Genomic DNA, 20777 nt, shown 5'->3' with positions numbered 1-20777 from the left:
TAAATTATTAGCAAAGCTTCAGGTCAAATAGGTCAAAACAAAGTCCTTCTGGCACATGATCTGATCAGACTTTCAAATTCACACTAATTCCAGTGATTGTTACAACAGATCTGATCACAGCAGCTTTCAAATGCATTTCAAAGCTGGTAATAGAAACTGGAGGTGTACCTTGAGGTTATTGCTGAATCAAAGAGACTGGACACGATTCTCTGAAGCTCCATAAAACATAATCGACCTGTGCGTGTTTGCAGAAGGTCTCGGGGACCGAGCGCCGAGCCCGAGGAAGTGGTCGTAGATTGACTTGATTCAAACCCGGAGCACCTCTGTGCGATATTCACTTTCTGCCGCCGCCGGCTCCCAGCAGGTCGTCCGGAGGTGCAAAGGCCTGATGTATGATTCATCACCGCACACGCTCCCCAGCAGGTTAGTCTGAGTCCGGACCATCAGACAAACAACGCGGCAATCACCGCGCCACTGGATTATTTATTGCACTTGTTTGCCTTCTCCCCTCCTCCCCTCCACCCCCTCCTCTTTCTGTCCCTCCAATTTTCCATCCTGTCGTCTTTCTACCTACTTTCCTCTCCCAAGGCGGAGACGGTCGCTAGGCAACCGGCTCCACACAACAGCGCGGCTCAGGGCTCGGCGTGCGCCCCGCGGTGTCAGACAATCAAATCCATGAGTGTGTGCTCGTGTGTGTGCGTTCATGCAGGACGTGTGTGTGTGTGTGTGTGTGGGGAAAAAAAAAAAGGTGAAAGCTATGAATAGTTTCCATCTCATAAGTGAAAGCCAATAGTCCCTTTAGCTTCTAAAGAGCCGCCTCTCGACTGGAGAGGAACGCCGTCTGGCTCGCAGCCGGGATATTTATTACAGGGTGTCCGACTCTGAACCGCCTTCAGCGCCGAGCAGAGAAACCAGCGAGACGGTGGATTTGTTAAGAGATATGCTTTTTAATCCCCTCCAGCATGAATAAAACCACCTGTTGCAGGCAGAGCCATCGATCTAGAGACTTCTGACATCTCCGACTCCCACGAGACGGCCCAGACGCGAACGCCACTCCCCACCCGTACAAACGCAATCTGTAGAAAAAGTAACGGACGCTCACTCCTCCGACTGAGGACGTCCTCAGACGGGCCCGTGAGGTTACAGTGATCACACACTAGCTGCGGGAAGAGAGGCGGTTACATTCACAAAATTAAGAATCGTCATCACGGCTTTTACAAAAATATACATTTGTTGGACACACGCGCGCAAACACACACACTTCCTGCATTTTTCTTTTCTTTTTTTTAAAAAAAAAAAAAGTTAAAAACAGGAGATCCACTCGGTTTACAAAAAGAAAAAAAAAATAAGCGAAAAAGCTCGAGAACAAATGGCACTTACTGGGACTATATAGCAAGGAAGGAGACCTCAGCGTTACACGTAAACAAACACACCCACGGATACAGATCACATCGGGGGGAAGATTTATCCCCTTATAGTCTGGATATATCATGTTGGCTGAAACCTGAAAGAAAAACATGTAGAAGAAACTGACCTGTTATCTGCTTGGAGAATTGGCAACTTCATGGGAAATTCACTCAATTTAAGGTTTTAAAGTGTTTGTGAATATCTGAGTTTAAACAACAGGACTGTTCTCATACCTTGAAAACTTCTCAAATCAGTCGATTCAAGTAAAAAAAAAAAAAGGTTAAAAAAGAAAACTCTGCTGTGTCGCCTCCTCCACCATGTAAAAAAGCGATGCTGGCATTAATGTGTTCGAACTCATAAGTCTTGATGTGGTATCTGTGTCTCACATGACCTTCAATCAAATCAACCGAGGAGCCGGGCGTCGTTCTCCACCTCGGCGTGAGCAGCGAGATGAATCTGCAATCAGCTCCACACACACACACACACACACGCACACACACACATCAAACACTCTCAGGAAGCAGGTGGAGCTGTGAGCTGGATCTTCACGCCTCCACCGTCTCCGCCTCCTCCTGCTGCTGCTGCTCCTGGTTTCCCTCGGGGGAGGGGGAGGGGCCGAGCGGTCCGGCCCACCACAGGGTCAGAGCGTTGTCCTGCCGGGTGTCCCGCTGGGACATGACGGCGCCGCCGCCGCCGCCCTCCGTGTCGGACGCCGAGTCGCCCTCGCTGTCGCCGGGCCACGGGAACTGCCTCTGGCCACTGGAGGTCGCCAGGAGGGGCATGAAGGGGTGAATACTGAGAGGAGGAGGAAGAGGAGGGTGGAGTTTAAACGGCGACGCCATAACACTCATCTAATTAAGAAGTAACCATCCTACAGACACTTTCTAACTCTCTGAACGCCACTTTCCCTCGACTGTGTCGAGAGACATTCAGTAATCTTCATCACAATGAGAAGAGGAGCAGCTGGTCCCTTATTTAGCCCTACATATTGTCCCTATAAATAGAATTAACCCAATTAAAACCAAACTGTCGCAGCTGTTTCTCAGGGAACGTGTGGCGAGCGTTGGCTTCTCGGTCCTACCTGACGCCGTTGGTGCAGTCCCAGTACGCCTGGAAGCGGAGCTGAGGCTGCAGCAGCTCCTCGTCTCCGTCGGGAGACGCCGTGTGTGTGTCCCACACCGACACCACTCCCTCGGTGTCTCCACTCAGCAGGTACCTGCCCGACCTGCACACACACACACAAACACACACACACACACTTCAGAGCGACAGCTCACACACTGAGCAGCTGGACTCCGTTTCGGTTGACTTACTGGTCCAGGTCGAAGTAGATGCGCTGGTTTGTGTCCACGTTCCTCTTCAGAGAAAACACAACCTTCCCCGGCTCTCGGAGGTCCCAGCAGAGGATCTCTGGATCCTGCACACACACATCCAGCCAATGACGACTCTCCGTTTGTTTTAAAGACAGCAGAAAACCGGATCTCAGCGTTCAGTCATGTCATCCTGAGCGAGATTTGATTAAAATCTGCGGCCTGACTTCCGGGAGCCGCTGTCAGGACTGTGCGACCGCAGACAGAGACGGTTTTAACACGGTGAGGATTTAACGAGGTCGCGCCGCTGCGAAGCGTAATGAGCCTGCAGCGACGAGCCGCAGCTTCCAACGGCCGACGGAAACACCGGCGGAAAATGATGATCAAAGAGACGCCAGCATTCTTTGCGGTTTCCCAAAGGATGAAAACGGTGAATATCCACACTGTCTTTCTATTTCCCTGAACATGAACGCTACTTGAAGAATGGCTTGATTCTCGATTTATTTTTTGAAGGGAACAGATGTAAATAACACGCAAGATGACGACATTATTGACTTGATTTATCGAGTTGTCAATCCGCGTTTCAAAGTGAAGCAGCCAATGAAGATTATTGATTCAGAAACGGTTTGAAGACGACGTCTGTTTACACGGAAACTGCAGAAAAAACTCACACTTTCTTGCCCGCCGTTATCACTGAGTGATACTTAATGTTGTGGAGCAGCTTTCGTTCCTTCCCCCGTCACACTGCAGATGAAAAAACCCAGACGCGATTCCTCCAGATGTTCCGTCTGGCTGATGGTTATTTTCACGAGGCCTCTTTCCCCTCATCGCCTCCTCCGAGTGTTAACACGTCCACTCTCTCATCCGAACGGGAAGGCGACGGGTTTGAACCGAGGACACTAAATCATCTACCGGCTGCTGCTTTTCAGCTTCCGTGCGTCGCGGGGCTGCCAGAACTCACAAACCAGACGTCGGAGGCCGTTCCTACTTTAATTCAGACCGAGGGAATCCGCGCGGCCTTCACGGCGAATCCTTTTAGCCTTTTGACTCCTCTGGCGGAGCTTCAAAGGCCGATCAGCTTCGTCGAACGCCGTGACCTCACCTTCCGTCCGCCCGTGTACAGGTAGTTGCCGTCGGGGGAGAAGAGCAGGTGGGTGAGGCCCCCGTGGTGGCGGGTGGGCAGCAGGGCCAGCAGGGTGCCGTCCTGGCAGGAGTAGAGGCCGGCGCAGCGGGAGTAGGAGCCGCAGGCGTAAACAGACTGGCAGGGGCTGAAGCCAAAGCAGGAGATGATGCCACTCTGGCCTTGCTTCTTCACTGCAAGTGGGGACAAGAGAGCAGCGTTTGGCAGGGCGTCCAGCCTTTTTAGAGTTCAGCTCCATCCATTTGTAGCGCGAGCCGACTTTCCCTGGCAGCGGCTGCGTCTCTGAGAGGAGCTCGTTTTTTCCAGTTCGGATCGTCTCTTTCGGATTGAAACCTCAAGCAGCGGCGAGCTAACCGAGCAGGCCGAGACTTTCCTGTTAGAATAAACTAAAACTCTGCTTCATCTGACGCCCGGTTCTGTTCCTACCCGAGAGCGAGCCCTTCCTCCTGTACGCCGTGTCACATTATTCAATAAATAATAATACAACAATCATGGCAGATGTGGAAACCTGGCCTTTGACTTGAAAAATAAAACCCTATTTGATCGTGTTTTCAGAGCGGAGCTCATTAACGACAAACCAGACAGAAGTTCACTTCGCTCCAGTGCATAAAAAATACGCAGGAAAAAAAACAACAACAACAACACAAAAAGCCTTCCCCTGAACTGAAGCCGTTTGAAATAAGTGACAGAGATAAGGAATTCATCACAGTAAACACTGGCTTCTCTTTATTTTCTTGTCACAAGTACATAATAAAAACTCTCCTTGCTGGTATGTTCAAGGACGCCGGAGTCTGTGAGACGTGACAGCCAGCTGTCAGACAGCCGCTCGCTGGAAGGAGAGGAGGGGAGGGAAAGAAAAAAAAAAACAACCCGACTGATTCACATTATGCTTCTCGCGACGTCCTGTTTACTCATTGTCTGTCAACGTGAGTGCATTTCGAGCTGGAAATTATTGTTTAATCCAACAGTCGGGAGTGTCCTTGAACAACCGGGAGTTCTCAAAGCGACTCTTACTTTTGCAGAGTTTTAGATATTTCACACGAATTAATATGTTACAGTAATAACCAGGATCACCAGGAGTCATCAGACTCTCAACCACGAGAGGAGCGAGCTATCGAGTTTCCCCTCACTTAATTATTTCAACCTATTTCAACCATATTTCAACAAAAATCAAGGAAAAAAAAAGCTACTTCTAAACACTGCTTTCCGTTAACTGCAGATGTCCAGATAATAAAGAAAACAAAGAGACACAGTTGAGTCTCGTTAGAAGAAGAGAGGAACACTATCATTAAGAAGTAGGAATTATTTATACCCTGATACTTTAATGGACGCCTTGCAGAAGGAGTCTGTTATTACTCCCACTTCACAACAGCGGAAAAGGCCCTAAATTAATAAAACGTGCTTTTTAAAATCACCGAGCTTGAAGCAAATAGAAAGCAGCTTGAAACCGGAGCTGAACTGAAAGACACAAACCGGTCTCCCACAACATGTTCACGTTCGCTCTACGCTTTAAACTATGAGTGTTAAACATGAGGCCCGTGGGCCAAAACCAGGCCGCAACTCTCTCCTGTCTGTGCACCAGGAAAAAAGAATACACAATTGAACTAATTATGGCATAACTCTTCAGTTTTGTTTGAAAATTTAAAGTAAATTCTCACATTTAAGAATTTTGGCTCCAGCTGGATTGTGTTTAAATCATCCCCTGTGATCTCAGGGTGAAAACAGGCTGCAATTAACAGAAACTCTGATTAACTGCACGATAAAATATTTTCATTACAAAGAATCGACCCATACACACTCCTAGGCTTAACGTGTTCCTATTACCCCGCTCCTACTCAAAGAAGATTTATTATTTTTAATAAACCCTCTCTCTGTTTGTTACATTTTTTAAAATCCAGGTGGCACCGTTACGGCGGCCTGTGAGGAGATGACGGCCGCTGGCCGCCGTCCAGCCGGCCTCACAACGCAAATATTACAGCCGCAACAAAGAGCCCAGTTTGAGAAATTTTTTTTTCCTTTTTTTAGGTAAAGCACCATTTATTTGTCATTAACTGAAGTGAAAATTGTGCCGCTTTAAATCTCCTGGACTGATCCCTGCGTTTCCTCTGTTCTACTGCAGCTTTACACTCACACTGCTGTTCTTTCACCATTTCCTCTTAAATAAAGTCCAACAAACTGACAAGAATACTAAGGATTTAATCAGCAGATGTGACTTGATTCATCAGACCGTGAGGTGACCGTCGCTTTCTGACGGATCCAGCCGGAGTGCGGGTGCTGACTGACCTACGGTGTGCCGCTCCTCGCAGTCTCTCCCGGGACGCTCGGTGTGGAAGACCCGGACCGTCTTGTCGAAGCCGCAGTAGAGCTGCGCCCCGTCCGGCGAGAAGCAGAGCGAGTGGGCGGCCGTCAGCTCGTCCAGGTGGTTGTAGGGCCGGAAGCTGGCGCGCACCTCGCCGTAGAAGGCGTCCCACACGTGGACGGGGTTGTCGCGGCTGCTGCTGGCGAGGCTGCAGAGGAGGAGGAGGAGGAGGAGACACAGTGTGAGGAAAGGGTTAAGAAGCACTGAGAGTCAATCTTAATTGTTCCCACGGGGGTTTCGGTTCCAGCGAGCAATTAAGAAAAGTTACTTTAGAGGCTATAACCAGTGTGCTGTGAAGCAACTTAGTGAGAAGTTATTATATGTCAATTAGCGCCGGGGAAAGTCGTAAAAACACGGTTTAGCGGCAAATGAAGAACACAGAACGGATTCGAATAAAAGCAGCTGCCGGCGGTCGTCTGAAACATCTATTGTGCGCCGAGACTTTCATTTTCCTGCGCTGCGGCACATCCACCTGAGAGGATCGGCGCATCAACGCCTCGTTTTGGAGACAAGAGCCGCGGCAGACTCTTATTGATTCAAATCAGGGCCAAACACTGAGCCGTGCCTTTTTAACTCCAATTATTGGGCGCTGAACAAATGCTGAAACATCACTGCGGCTCAATTAGACAAAGGAAATTAGCCCCTGCCGCCGCCGCCGTGTTCCGTTATGGCCCCTCTGAGTCGCGGCTTTATTCCAGAGCAGGGAAATGCCCAATTATAATGCTAGACTGCTGCTAGCTTGGAGCGATGCCTGGAACTCGCTGCAACTTAACCGAGCCATAACAGGGGCCCTTATTCCCTCTCTGCAGGGGGGGCGTCAACAACACGCGGCTCTTGGCAGCCGGAGCGTGGAGACGAAACGACGGCGAAGAGGAGCCGGCAGGAGAGAGGGAGGCAGAGCAGGTTCGCTTGTCAAGTTCTTTTAATAACCGAGACCGCGTTCTTTCATCTGGCCGTGCCGCCACCTGGCCGGCTGCGCCCCCCTGCGGGGAGGCTCGCTCACGGCAGGCGACGGCAATCGGACGGAGATCAACGGTTATCCGCTGTCGGCTCCAGCCGACATCCTCATCCTCCTGACAGGCGGGCGTTTACGCGGCTTTGGCACGTCGGTGACGGGCGCGCTCCGGCGCTCCGCTGTCTGCGTGAAGCATTTGTTGTTTGCACAACTCTCATCTCCAGCTCTCCTGACTCCCCCTCCCACCGCTCGGCGGAGGCTGTTTGGTGTTAGCGTGGAGCCGTGCCAGCGCTGGGTCCCGATCAGAGGGAACTGTCCGAGGGCGGGGAGCCGTGACTGGAGGATGATGGGAGCTCGGGGAGGGAGGGGCGTCCGCCGCCAAAACTGCTGGCAACTTGACCCCGGCTCGTTAGCGCGGCCGTGACCGCAGACGGGGCCCGCTTTCTCCGCGCGCTCGCCGGAGCTGGCGCCGCTTCACGGCGCGTGCCCCGACGCGCCGGTGATGTCGTAATCGCCACATTTTGAACGCCCGCTTGAGAGCGCGGCACGCACGGCGAGAAGGAAAAAAAAAAAATGAAGATGAAAGGAGAGGCGTCGAGTGGAGGGAATGGCGAGACGCCCCGCAGGTGCCGTCTGCACTCGGGAGGGCCGGCGGTGGGCTGAATCGCGGCGGGCCTCAAACAGCCGGGCGGACTGCGAGCGAGGCAGACGGCCAAGTCTTCACTCGTAACGAGACGCATCAGAAAGCTTTCACAGCTCCTCGCCACGCCGGGAACCGACTCCCACGACAAGTGCGAACCGCGGGGATCAGAGAGTGAGTCACCGACTCGCTGCGGCGTCTTCGGACAGTCCGTCGGAAAATGCTCAACGCTATAATCCACACCGAACCACCAACCAGAAGTAAGTCGACCCCAGGGGAAGGTTCAGAGGATTTTTTTTTTTTTACATTTGTGCACATCAGATGTTTCAGCCTTGCTCCTAAGCGCGTCACACGAGGCCTCGCTCCACTCACAAGCACGTGTCCGGCGCCATGGAGTTCATCTTGGGGTACCAGCAGTAGTCGTAGACGGTGTCTCCCTCGGCCATACGCAGCACCGGACTCTGCCAAAGGGATTACAGGAGAGGAAGCAGGCGGTCAGGAATACCAGGGCTCAAACACATGCTGTTAAGAAATGTGGGTCAGATGACCGTCGGGGAGACGTCGGCCCCGATTCTGATACTATTTGGAGTGAAATCCACCATCAAAAGTCATGTGAGAAGCAGAGCAATCAACGCCCAATTTTCTGCCCTTATCACAGAGGCTGTGAGATCTGTGTAAGTGGAAGGAAATGGATTATATTTCAATTATTTTTGCTCAGTGATCCCAATCAACCAGCTGGTAATACAATTAGGAGATTGGGCTCGACCACTTAAGATTTCCCAGAACACAAAAGACTGAACAGCTACTTTATTATAACAGGATAAGTCTTTATTCTCTCAAGATTTCGCCCAACAAGTGTGTGGAAATGATGATCTCGTCTCAGAAGCATGGCTGATCGAGCAGCAGTGGCTCCGAGAGACATACAGTGGATATAAAAAGTCTACACACCCCTGTTGAAACCTTGCATGTAAAAAAATGACAGCAAGACAAATAATTTCTCAACTTTTCCCACCTTTAATGTGACCTATAACCTGTGCAATGCAACTGAAAAAAAAAAACAAAAAAACAAAAAACCTGGTTGCATAAATATGCACACCTTTAAACTAATACTTTGTTGCAGCACCTTTGGCTTTTACTACAGCACTTAGTCTTTTCAGGTAGGAGCCAATCAGTGTGGAGCATCTTAATGTGGCAATAGTTTCCCCACTCTTCTTTGCAAAACCGCTCCAGATCTGACAGACTGCGGGGGCGTCTCCTGTGCACAGCCCTCTTCAGATCACCCCATCGATGGGATTGAGGTCTGGACTCTGGCTGGGCCGTTCCAAAGCCTTCATCTTATTCCGGTGAAGCCGTTCTTTTGTTGATTTTGACGTGCGCTTTGGGTCATTGTCGTGCTGAAAGATGGAGTTCCTCTTCATCTTCAGCTTTCTAACAGAAGGCCGAAGGTTTCGTGCCAACACCGACTGGTATTTTGGACTGTTCATAATTCCATCCACTCTGACTGAGGTCCCGGTTCCAGCTGAAGAAAAACCGCCCCAAAGCATGATGCTGCCACCACCGTGCTTCACTGTAGGTATGGTGTTATTTTGGTGACGTGCAGTGTTGTTTTAGCGCCAAATGTACCTTTTGGAATTATGAGAACATATCAACACACTTTCTCACATGTGTTAGGGAAATTTCAGATGTCTTCTTGAAAAATGAAGCTGGGAATGGATGCTTTTCCATCCTGCCACTCTACCCTAATAGCCCATACATATGAAGAAGACGGGAGATTGTTGTCACATGTATGAAACGAGCCAGTACTTGCCAGAAATTCCTTCAGTGTTGCTGTTGCCCTCTTGGCAGCCTCCCTGAAAAGTTTTCTACTCGTCTTATCAATTTTGGACGGACGTCCTGTTCTTGGTAAAGTCACTGTTGTGCCATATTTTCTCCACTTGATGATGATGGTCTTCACCGTGTTCCATGGTGTGTTTAATCTCTTGGAAATTGTTTTGTAGCCTTCACCTGATATCTTTGAACAATGAGATCCCTCTGATGCTCTGGAAGCTCTCTGCAGACCATGGCTTGTGCTGAAGATGTCAGGAAAAGCCTACTAGAACAGCTGAACGTTATTTGGGGTTGATCAGAGGCACTTCCATGCTGACTCCAGTTTAACCTGAGTTTGAATGTAATTGGTTAATTGTGAACACTGCCACTTCCCCAGTTATAAAAGGGTGTGCACACCTATGTAACCACATTATCTCAGTTTTTCTATTTTTACTTCATCTTCCTGAAAGATTTCCGCTTGTTTTTTCAATTGCGTTATAAAGGTTATAGGTCACATTAAAGGTGGAAAAAGTTGTGAAATTATTTGTCTTGCTGTTATTTTTTTACATCACGGAAACCTCGCATTTCAACAGGGGTGTGTAGACTTTTTATATCCACTTTATGTCCTTTTATAACTGAAAACTATGGAGGACACTCTTAACTTTGGACCGCATATCTGCCTGCTCACCATCTCGGGGAGCAGATCCCAGTTGTAGCTGTAAATCTCCGGAGGGAGGTTGTACACCCGGAGTACATTGTCTGCACTGTTGGTCAGGATACAAGAACCATCGGGGGCCCTGAGTGAGGAGAGGAGAGGGAGGATGAGAAAAAGATGACCATGTATTAACTGAAGAGAGCAAGGTGTGCTTGCTGACCTTACTGAGGAAGACAAACATCCGGGAAAGTATCCTGTAACTTAAACTGGATGATCACAGGGAACAAAAGACTGTCCTTGATATTTAATCTGATCGTGGGCACAAAATGTAAACATCTAAACAGCTGATCTAGCAAAAAATAAAGAAAGCGCTGGCAGAACACTGTGGAGGAAGAAGCAGCTCGGATGAGCTGCCTGGCAGCAAAAACAATCAAATAAAATATTCATTCATCCATCTTCTGTTTCAACTTCACAGAGTTGGGCTTCAGGGAGCAGGAGGCTCACAAACCCCTCTGAGTGGATCTGTTCCGTTTTTGTAGATATTTATGTACGAACACGAATAAAAATTCAGCCGAACGCGGCGACAGCGGCGTGTTTAGCTCCTTCAAAGCGTCGCGTGCTGCCGATGTGAACAGAGATTACCATTTGCAGCCTTTGAGGTAATTCTCAGGGAGGCTGGAGTACTCCGCCCAGGATCCAGTCAGCACCTGGGGATTCTGGGTAAAATCCAACCCGAGGCTGCACACGGCAAAGACAAAGAAGAAAAAAAATTAAAAACGGGATCACAAATTATTCAACAGTGAACTTGTGTTGAGGTTACAGCTGAATCAAGAGGTGGATCAGACTGAATCTCCGTGTTCAGTTAATCATGAAACCGTCACACATCCACAGGTTAATTTCATCGTTTTGTATTTCCAGCCATTTCCTCCGTTTTTGTTCTCAAGATGACTGAAGGTGTCAGACGTGTAATTAGTTCCTGCTGATCCCACTCGAACCTCAAGTGGAGGAGCGTCGTGACAGCGAATATTACACCTGGAAAGACGAGATTCTTGCAGGATCAATCACTTCATCTTGCTGCAACCTGACTTGTGCACAGATTTCTATTTTTTTTTATTTTCACATGCTCCACTGTGAATTCAAGTCAAGGTAATGGCTTGTTTTTAAAACAACACAGAGCTAAAGTCAGTCTAAATTTGGCTTTGGACACTTAAGTGTGTTATGAAACTGCAGCAGGTGAAGAGGAACCACACTGTACTCAACTGTAAGCAAAGAAAAATGATTGTAAGATCATTTTTCTAAACTGTACTTGTACATGAATGACCATAACATACACAATACACAGGTTTATTATAAACACACCAGGTAAAACATAAGGTATAACTAGCAGGTTGAATCCTCTTTCACCTTCATTCTTTGTGCCGAGGCGTTGAAAACATTCCTCTGAGATGTGGGATCATATTGAGGAGCCAACATTACAGAGCTGATGCAGGATTGGCCAATAAAACATCCACAATGGACATTTCCTCTCTAACTACTCCCCAGCACAACTCTTCAGAAATGAAATCTAGTGACTATGAAGACCTCTGACTTCATCGAACCCACTTTAAGGTTCAGGAGCACTTTTTTGTTCTTTTTCTTTTTTTGAAGATTTGAGGTTTGTGTGTTATCCTGCTGGAAGTATTCATCAGAAGATGCGGTAATGAAGGGATGAATATTCTTCTCAACAATACTCAGATAGGCTGATAGCCTCTGAACGATACACATGAGGCTCAAAGTGTGTCAACAAAACCTGCCTTACATCATTACACCAGCAACAGCAGCCTGAACTGAAGCCCAACTCCACAGAAATTAGAGAATTTTATGTAAAGGACTGGCTCCATGTCAAATATCAATATAAATTTTATGATTTTTCCGAGATATGACATATTAGAAGCACAATTTGTATGTTCATTTAACTAGTATGGAAGAAACAAACAAAAAAATGTAGAAGTTTGTCCGAGAAAGGGTTCAAGCAGTTAGAATTTAATTTTAATAGTTGAAACTTCTCGTTGCTGAGATACATTATGACATTTATCAAGACAGATTATAATGTCTGCACCGAACTGGTCGTCGTGTCTCGCTGCATCATAAGGTCAGGCTTGAGTTGAAGTCAGAGGAAAATGCAGTGTTAGAAAGTGTCCATTTTTTCAACCAGAAAGCAACTTCAGCTTTGGCCTGACGGGGGCACTAAAGCTATGCAAAACAAAAAAAGCTGTCACTGACAGAAAGTTGGACCGATTTCACTGAAACAGGACTAAGTGCAACAAAAGAAGTGTGATCTACTGCAAATTGACTGGATGATTAAGAGACTCTGGACTAACTGTTGTTTATCTTGATCGTTTTTTTTTTTTGTTTGTTTTTTTTTTCAGGCTGCATAATTTGTCTGAGTGAAATCCAGCACCAAGAGTCTCCTTCCATTTATTTTTAACTGAACTTTGCCGGGCCGCTTCATGTTATGTCACTCATGCTTTTTGCTCCCAGCCATGCGAACTGAGGTTAAAAATAAACCTTTTACTTACTGCTGTCCGTCACCGCGGCTGTCTGGAGACCCGTCACCGTTGTGCTCCTCCTCCGGTTTGGGATCTCCTTCGACACTGCCGTCACGGCCACGGTCTCCGTTCTGATGGCACTCTTCTTCGTCTTCTCCGATGACTGTCAACTCCTCAGGCTGTGATTGATCTTCTGCTTCTGATGAGAGAAAGTACATTTATTGGAATGAGAACAACTAATGTCAAAATCAAAGTGAGCTTTAGTGTCAATTCACCTGTTCCTACAAGACACACAGTGGAAATGAAATTTTGTCTCACATTGATGTCCTGCAGTGTAAACATATGACACTGAAAGTAGAGAATATATCACGCAAAATAGAATAAAAATCAGAAAATGGAGAATATATGCATGAAAACAGTGCACCGTGACAACAAATAGAAGTTAAAACACTGAAGAGTGCAAAATACAATACAACATGCTCCTGATAAGAAATATATGATACAATAGACACCTTAAAGGGATACTTCAAAATTTTGGCAAATTGGCCCATTTAGCGCAATTCCTTAGTCATTTGGAACAGCATACTTACTTTTTGTGAGGGCGAGCTGTTGTTTATTCAGAGGCGAGTCGGGGAAGGTTTTCGGGACGGACACAATGGAAGTGAATGGTATTTTTGGTTCCCCTCGTCAAATTCATCAAATACACAATCCAACAACCCCAAAACACTTTGGTGGACACGTTGTAATCCGCACATTCACTACGCTGTGAAATATTAATGCAAAATTACCAGATTGAGTTGTTTATGCGAAGATTGCTAAGACGGAACTACTTACTAAACATGGCGTCTGGGCGTAGTGATTTCAAAAGAAAAAGTAGTTCCCAGTATTTGCTTCAGTGTCGTAACACTACAATATTATTTGTTGGTGTTCCACAGCGTAGTGAATGTGCGGATTATAACGTGTCCACCAAAGTGTTTTGGGGTTGTTGGATTTTGTATTTGAAGATTTTGACGAGGGGAACCAAAAATACCATCCACTTCCATTGTGTCCGTCCTGAAAACCTTCCCTGACTCACCTCTGAATAAACAATAGTTCGCCCTCACAAAAAAAGTAAGTATGCTGTTCGAAATGACTAAGGAATTCCGCTAAATGGGCCAATTTGCCAAAATGTTGAAGTATCGCTTTAAAATGTGCAATACAGAATACAGTCAAGCCTATGAAAAGCTGTGACTGTCCATGAATATGGAATGTGCATAAAACCTTCCTGAGGTCAGATAGTGAGCGAGGAGCATCGAGTCTTTAGAACTACACTTTACTTTGTGCTGGTGGGAGCTCTGCTTGTGCTGACAGCTCTTCATCCACTGACTCCGCAGCCTGCTTCGGTTCCTCCTCGCTCATCCTGGGCCGCTTGGCAGAAGGCGACGACGCCCCATCTGAGCCTTCATCAGGGGGTGAAGCTGGAGCCCGTTGAGGAGGCTCGCTGTCCGCCTCCGAGTCCTGCACCGCACCCACCGCACCCCCGCTCTCGCCCCCTCCAGCCGAGTCCGACATCTCCCTCCGGCTTGACGGATCCCCCCCGGTTCTCCGGCTCCTCGCGTCCCGGGGTTGGCTGTCAGACGTGGGTGAGGTAGGTGCTGCTGGGATAGTGCTTCCTCCTGCAGTGTGGGTGTCTGAGTCTGCTGGGGTACGAGGACATCACAGCATCCACCAGCCTGCAGAAACGAGGGAGTCTGGACTCGGAGGCTTGTCGGAACAAAGCAGCGACATTTGCAGAAGTCTGCTTTAACACCTGTAGCTAGTCGTGACATGCTGCCACTTCCAACTATTCATGTCAATTTAATCCCAATTACCCCCACAACTCATTATTTATTGCCTTCACACATATAAATAATGTGAAAATGAAGATAACCTCTTGATTTAGAGCATTTTGGCTTCTTTACAGCGCCTTTTCAAACATTAGCATTAGCCCGTGCTAACACTCTGAAGCTACGTATCCGTCTCACCTCTCGCTTGGCGCGTCGGTTTTGCTCGCAGTTTGGCCGCAAACACGTCTCTCTCTGTTGGCGTCGAGGCTCGACCCAGAGCCGGATTAAGCATAAAAAAGAAAAAAGGGGGACGCGGCTCCGCTTCAAGCACTTCGTGTTTCTTCTCACCAGCTCGTTAAAAGAAGTTGTAAACACTGAAGGCGGCCATGTGTTTCCAAGTATCGCGAGAGTTCCTGTTCCCGGCGAGAAGTGAACTCCCTGCTTGTTTTTTTTTTTTTATTTAATTGAATTTTATTTAACATTCATTCATAAATGTAAGTCTCATTTTGAAAAACCTGCTAAAAAAAATAAAAAAAATATTAAATAGAAAAATTATAATTACCAAGAAAAAAGTGAGAAAGCATGTGAAGAGCATATATATTGTCTGTTTTGTCAATATAAGTATGGAAGTGGGTATTAAGTGTACAGCTCTCCTTTAAGGTTCAAAACTTGTCAAAATGTTATTCAGGGAGAGTCGAGGATCATGAAACACATTTTAGTTCAGTCACCACATACAGTTCAATTAAAGCTTTGTGTGAAATTTAACTTATGTTGTACAAGTTAGTTGTGTTTCTTTCCACTCAGACGCCATAAAATAAGTCCACTGACAAACACCAAGCCAGTCACAGCTAAATGCTATTTATTCAGTATTTATTTTGTTCTTCAAACAAAAGCCAAACTATTTACACGTCTTTCTGTTGTTCTTTTCCAAAACAGTTTCTTTTACATGTATGCTGTCATTTCAACAACATTCAAAAACTTATGAAGCGCGGGAGCTGGGCTGATCGGCGGGTCTCACTGGGATGTGGTCGGATACGCAGCTACACGGGAGTCGAATAAGCTCCTCGATATCTTGAAGTCAACAGGAAAAGATCATCTCAAACAGCTGCAGCCGGTCATCGAGGACTTTCTGTCTTTACGTAGACGCGATAACATATTTGTATGTTTCAGGATGATTTCTCTGCTTCGGCGATGCAACGATTGAGCAAAAAAAATACAGTATCTCTTCCACGGTTACAGTGGCTCCACGCCAAAACCTCAACGTGTCTTCAATGGATCACGCGTCGGACGCCATCGAAGTTTTAAAAACTGCACACGGTTTAGCTTTCATTGATACAATGGTTGGCTAAAAAATGTAAATCTCTGGAATCCTATTATAGAGACACACAGAGCAAAGACACTGGCTTCTCTTCAGGTACTGACGATCAGAAGGACCCCAACCTTCAGGTTCAGGCGTCACAACTCTCAAGACCATACAAGCATGCTGCTACAAAAACCTCTTTTTAGACAAGCTGTCATCTCAAAAAACTAAATAATAAGTACTTTGTGTCTTACTAACTCTGAAGTCTACTGGAGTGTTAAAATATCACGCCAAGTTTGACCCCGATGCTCCGCTTCGTATCCGACCTTTCCCCCACAGCAACAAGTTTCGGAACCCTTCCCGATCAGCTCAGCCCCCGACGGTACAGACCGCAGCCCTTTTATTAAGCCTGCACCTTCAGCTAGAATGGAAATATGAGATCTGAACAAAACCAACTCCTCATTTGAATGAAAACAAGAAATAAAGGGCAACAAAAGCCAACCACCTGCAAAATTAGCTCAATCCAAAGAAAGGAAGAAGAAGAAGAAAAAAAAAAAAAGGTACTTGCTGCTTTATTCCGCAGTCAACTAGGAAACTTTAAAGGAGATCAGCAAGTTTATACAGGACGATTCTGTTGGCCAACAGAAAGCGGTCTGGCTGAAACCTCTAGAGTACAGTTATCCAGGTGGCTTCCAACTTAAATTCGTCACAGAGAAATTTTTTTTCAGCCCGGCGTTCAAGACTGAACTATACAATTTTAAGGCATGTTGAACAGAGAAATAAAGCGAAAAGAAAAAAAAAAATCCACTATGAGAGAGAAATCAAAACAAAACTTTTTTTTACACTATTTACAGAGCTCAGCGTTTTTATACTGGTGAGCGTCGATGCTTGCGTGTGTGTCTGTGTGGTTTGATACTGTGTGGTGTGTGTGTGTGTGTGCAGACAAATGGTTCCAGAGGAGAGCCAATGTAACTTTCGCTGCCACTGTGCATGTAGTGTGTCTGCTGCTCCTTTGGACACGAGAAATCTATGTGGCATGTAGTTTTTTTGTTTGTTTGTCATGTTTTCAAGTTCGTTTTGCGTATTTTTTCTTTTTTCTTTGTACAATTCTTTCAGTTCTTCCAGTTCCGCCGCTTGCAGGGGGGGGGATTCCCGGTGGCTGAGAGGTAGTACCGCCACGCCCACCGCGGCGCTCTGTCTCTGACATGCAGGCAGACCCGCCGGTGAAGGGGACCGCCGTGCGCGCGCCCCGCTCTGCTCCAGAGCGCGCGGTCGAAGCTGTCAAAGCAGATGATGAACCTGTAACTCCATCTGGTAACTGTCCGACTGATAATGCCATTGGCCTGCCCAGTCCGAGGTCAAGAAAGAGTTTCTTGAAGGGTTGGGGAGGGGGGTTAAAGTTCAAAGGGACAGGTTTAGGGACAACTGGCTCATGGGCTGGCTGTAGAATAGATCCTCCTTGCAGAGGGCAGCAAATAAAGTACAGCCAGATTCCTACAAGAAAGACAGAGAGAAAGAAAGCATCCGAACGTTATCCTCATCAAACGGAACGAAGGAAGGAGGCCGTGCATATTCCAAGTTTTCACTCACGTTTTCTTAATCTACCAAATTTTATAGTAGTTTTATTTACAGTTTATATTGGTAGGGTGTGAAGCTTGAATTATTCTGATCCTAATCTTATTTTAAAACTACTGGCAGTGATCGTCTACTTGAATTACGCTTCTAAAACAAATAAATCGAACAACCATCCGGTCCCTCGAAAGTGTCATAAATCCTCTTTACTGTCCAGCACTCTGATGTGGGAACAAGAACCAGAGACGACCAGCTGGACTTCCTCCAAGCAGATCAACTTCATCTTATTACTGCAGTGCAGCTTTATTTATGAGTGACATGTTTATAGTGCGAAAACGCAACACAAGCTGATAATTAAGTAAATGATAAAGTGCCATAAAATAACTCAACCAACTGTGGCCATTGATAGTTCGGGTGTTAAACTTTTGGTGACAAGATGACTACAGATACATTATTTGGTCTTATAAAGCTGAGGGATTATAAAGGTTTTGAACACGTGGTGGAAATTAATTAAAAAGTTATGTTATTTTGTGAAAGTATAAAAATGACAAGGTAAAAAGTGGAGTCCAAGTTTGGCAACACTTTACTTGAAGCCCTCCTGTATAACACATAAGTAGTTATAAACGCTCATAAATGATCACAATGCTTTATAACCCACTGTACAGCATAGGATTAGGGTTAGGTCTGATGTTATAAAGGATTGTGATCATTTGAGTGTTTATAACTATAGTTATACAGTGCTATAATGTACTTATGTGTTATACAAGAGGGCTTCATAAAAGAAACATTCAGAACTGATAAAAAGTAAGCGGCTCTCACCAATACCGAGCGTTTTTCCTCGAGCGGTCACCCTTCAGCTCCGGAGGCCTCCGCCGGGTTTGGAGAGGAAGTGGAGGCGTCTCCGCCTCCTCCGCCGACGACCGGCTCTCCCGCCGCCGCTGCGACCTCGATGATAAGTTACTATCAGTCAGTCTTGGAGCCACGGCAGCACGTCTCACACCTCAAGTCCAGGTGGGGTGTTTTTTTTTTGTTTTTTTTTTTGTTATTTTGACCCCTTTCGCTCCATCCACGAACGTTTCGGGGTTACTGGCGAACTCAAGAGAAAAAACTCACAGCGAGTCCATCTCAAAAAAAAAAAAAAAAAAAAAAAATTCAAAAATAAAAAAAAAAGTTTCTTGAAGAACATTCACTCCATATAATCAACTTTTTCATGAATTTTCCTTCATCCATTTGCAAATTTTTCTTTCTACTCTGAAAGATAATACAAAAATATGGTTATATACAGGAGGTGGGAGAAGAAGACCGTCTTCTCGAGTCTCTTTTTTCTTTTTTCAGTTTGGGAATATCTTTTCAGTGACTTTGTCAAAGTCGCAGCAATCCTCCTGTTGTAATTGTGCTCCCATCCCCGAAATTGTACCTCACAGCTTGAATGAACAAAAGTGCATAGGTGAGTTGATGAGGGCAGGGTGTGAAGACAGAGTGCACGTCGCAGGTGTACTGATGCTGCCCTCTCCGTCCCCTCCAGGGTGGTGGTGGGGTGTTTTTTTTTGTTTTTTTTTTGTGGCCCCCCCACGCACTCTGATCTCCACACATCGGGGGCACCAAACCCCCCCTCCCTTCCCCAGAGTCCGCTCCACGGCCGACCCGCCGCCACGAGCACGGGTCCAGTTCGAGGGTCTCGCCCGTGCTGATGCCTGCCGCTCTTCCTCCAAAAACAAAAAAAAATAAAAATAAAAAAAATAAACCCAACACCACTCAATGTCCGTATGGCAGAAGCGCACTTGCAAACCCCACCCGTCTCGTGTGGGATCAAAACAAAAAAATAAAATAAAATAAAATGCGCCCACAGATATCCATGTGGTTTGTAAACAACCAAAGCTCCAGTATGGAATAGAAAGAGTCCTTTCTTTTAGTCACTGTTTGTATGACCAGGATTGTAGAGGCAGTGTGTTCAACTGTATCCATCCCGACTTTTCTTTTTCCTTCTCCGCGATGTAAATGAAAAAACAAAGGAGGAAAAAAAAAAAAAAAGACCTCGCTAAACTCTTTGAAGCTTTTCTGTATTTTGTTTCCATTTTTGAAATCTTCTGAGGAAAAAGAAAATCTGGTATCAGCATGGGTTTCTCGTCATGTTTTTTTTTTTTCTTTTTGGAATACATTCAATATTTTTCTTAAGAAAGAAATAATACACACTTCACATGGCAATAATGAAACAAAAATGAAAAAAACAAATTAAGAAAAAAAATTGTTTTTAAAAACACACAACAAAAATAGCAGCCCCAAGTGCTCATCATCTTAGTCCAAATACTTTTTAAACTTTGTATATAATGTATATATTCATATATATTTCTCATTTAAAAAAAGAAAACTCGTCATTACCAAATTGCAACAACGAATAAGTAACACAATATGCTAACATTTCATGCACCGTCCTGTGCACACGCACATTAAGATGCTGTATTTTTTTTTCTTTTCTTTTTTATGTGTATTTTTTTTTCCAGAGTCAGAAACTCGACACCTTTCATTCACAAGTTCGAGAGCTGACAAAAGGCAACGTGATCACACCCCAGGAAAAAAAAAAAAAAAAAACCAGACTGGACTTAAAACCTTTCCGATGGATCACCCCTGCGCTCGACTAGAAATATTTTTACCATAGAAACGTACATACTTTACATACTGTGCTGAGCACTGACACACATCGCACTCGCTCTCAAAAAAGAGTTAATGTCTCAATGGCCATGCACCCTATCCAAGTTCTTAGGCACAAATGTGCATTCATACACATACAAAAAAACAAAACAAACAAAACAAAAATAAACAGCACATGTATTCAAAATGAGTACCTGTAGTCTGAACTCATTTCTATCGACAGTAAATGAACACGGAGAACGCACGCACACACGCACGCACGCATACATACAAAAACAAATCTCACGCGGATGCGCGCACGCACACAGTCACGTCCCTTATGATTCGCCGGCCCCCCCCCTCCCTGGTGGCGGGGTGGGGGGGAGGAGCTAAAGGGAAATCAAAACTAGTGGTGGTCATCGTGTGATGAGAGCAAAGCTAACATTTACAAATGGATGCTGTTCTTCTCTATCTGGGGGATGAAGAGCTGGTGAGAGAAAAGGATGTGTTGTGCAATTCTCCCTCTCTCTCTCTCGCTAATTCAGTCACTCTCTCAAAACACACACACACACGCCTCCAGTCCCTGCTTGGAAAGGGACACACACACACGCACGCACACGCGCTAAACATGAAAATATAAAATAACCATCTGAACAAAAGAGAGAGAGAAA

The 20777-nt window shown here is 46.0% G+C and overlaps 1 protein-coding gene and 2 long non-coding RNA genes across 3 annotated transcripts; 1 reads left to right on the top strand and 2 right to left on the bottom strand.

Annotated features, from left to right (window-relative positions):
- Nucleotides 1-516: 516 nt before the first annotated feature.
- Nucleotides 517-14409, bottom strand: wrap53 (WD repeat containing, antisense to TP53). The gene is made up of 10 exons (XM_030118849.1): nt 14118-14409; nt 12832-13000; nt 10916-11011; nt 10307-10415; nt 8185-8273; nt 6142-6365; nt 3820-4031; nt 2721-2824; nt 2489-2632; nt 517-2202 (listed from the first exon to the last, which is right to left on the bottom strand). The coding sequence occupies exons 1-10, from the start codon at nt 14350-14352 to the stop codon at nt 1953-1955; spliced, it is 1632 nt and encodes a 543-aa protein (XP_029974709.1). The 5' UTR covers nt 14353-14409; the 3' UTR covers nt 517-1952.
- Nucleotides 7789-16383, top strand: LOC115408237 (uncharacterized). Its single transcript, XR_003933754.1, has 2 exons — nt 7789-8072; nt 14175-16383. It is a non-coding gene; the product is annotated as an uncharacterized LOC115408237 (long non-coding RNA).
- On the bottom strand, nt 15460-20729 carry LOC115408215 (uncharacterized). Its single transcript, XR_003933750.1, has 2 exons — nt 18298-20729; nt 15460-17400 (listed from the first exon to the last, which is right to left on the bottom strand). It is a non-coding gene; the product is annotated as an uncharacterized LOC115408215 (long non-coding RNA).
- Nucleotides 20730-20777: the final 48 nt, after the last annotated feature.

Source organism: Salarias fasciatus, chromosome 3 (genome assembly GCF_902148845.1).
Source record: "Salarias fasciatus chromosome 3, fSalaFa1.1, whole genome shotgun sequence".
Lineage (NCBI taxonomy): Eukaryota > Metazoa > Chordata > Actinopteri > Blenniiformes > Blenniidae > Salarias > Salarias fasciatus.
This window is presented reverse-complemented; position numbering and strand designations above follow the sequence as displayed.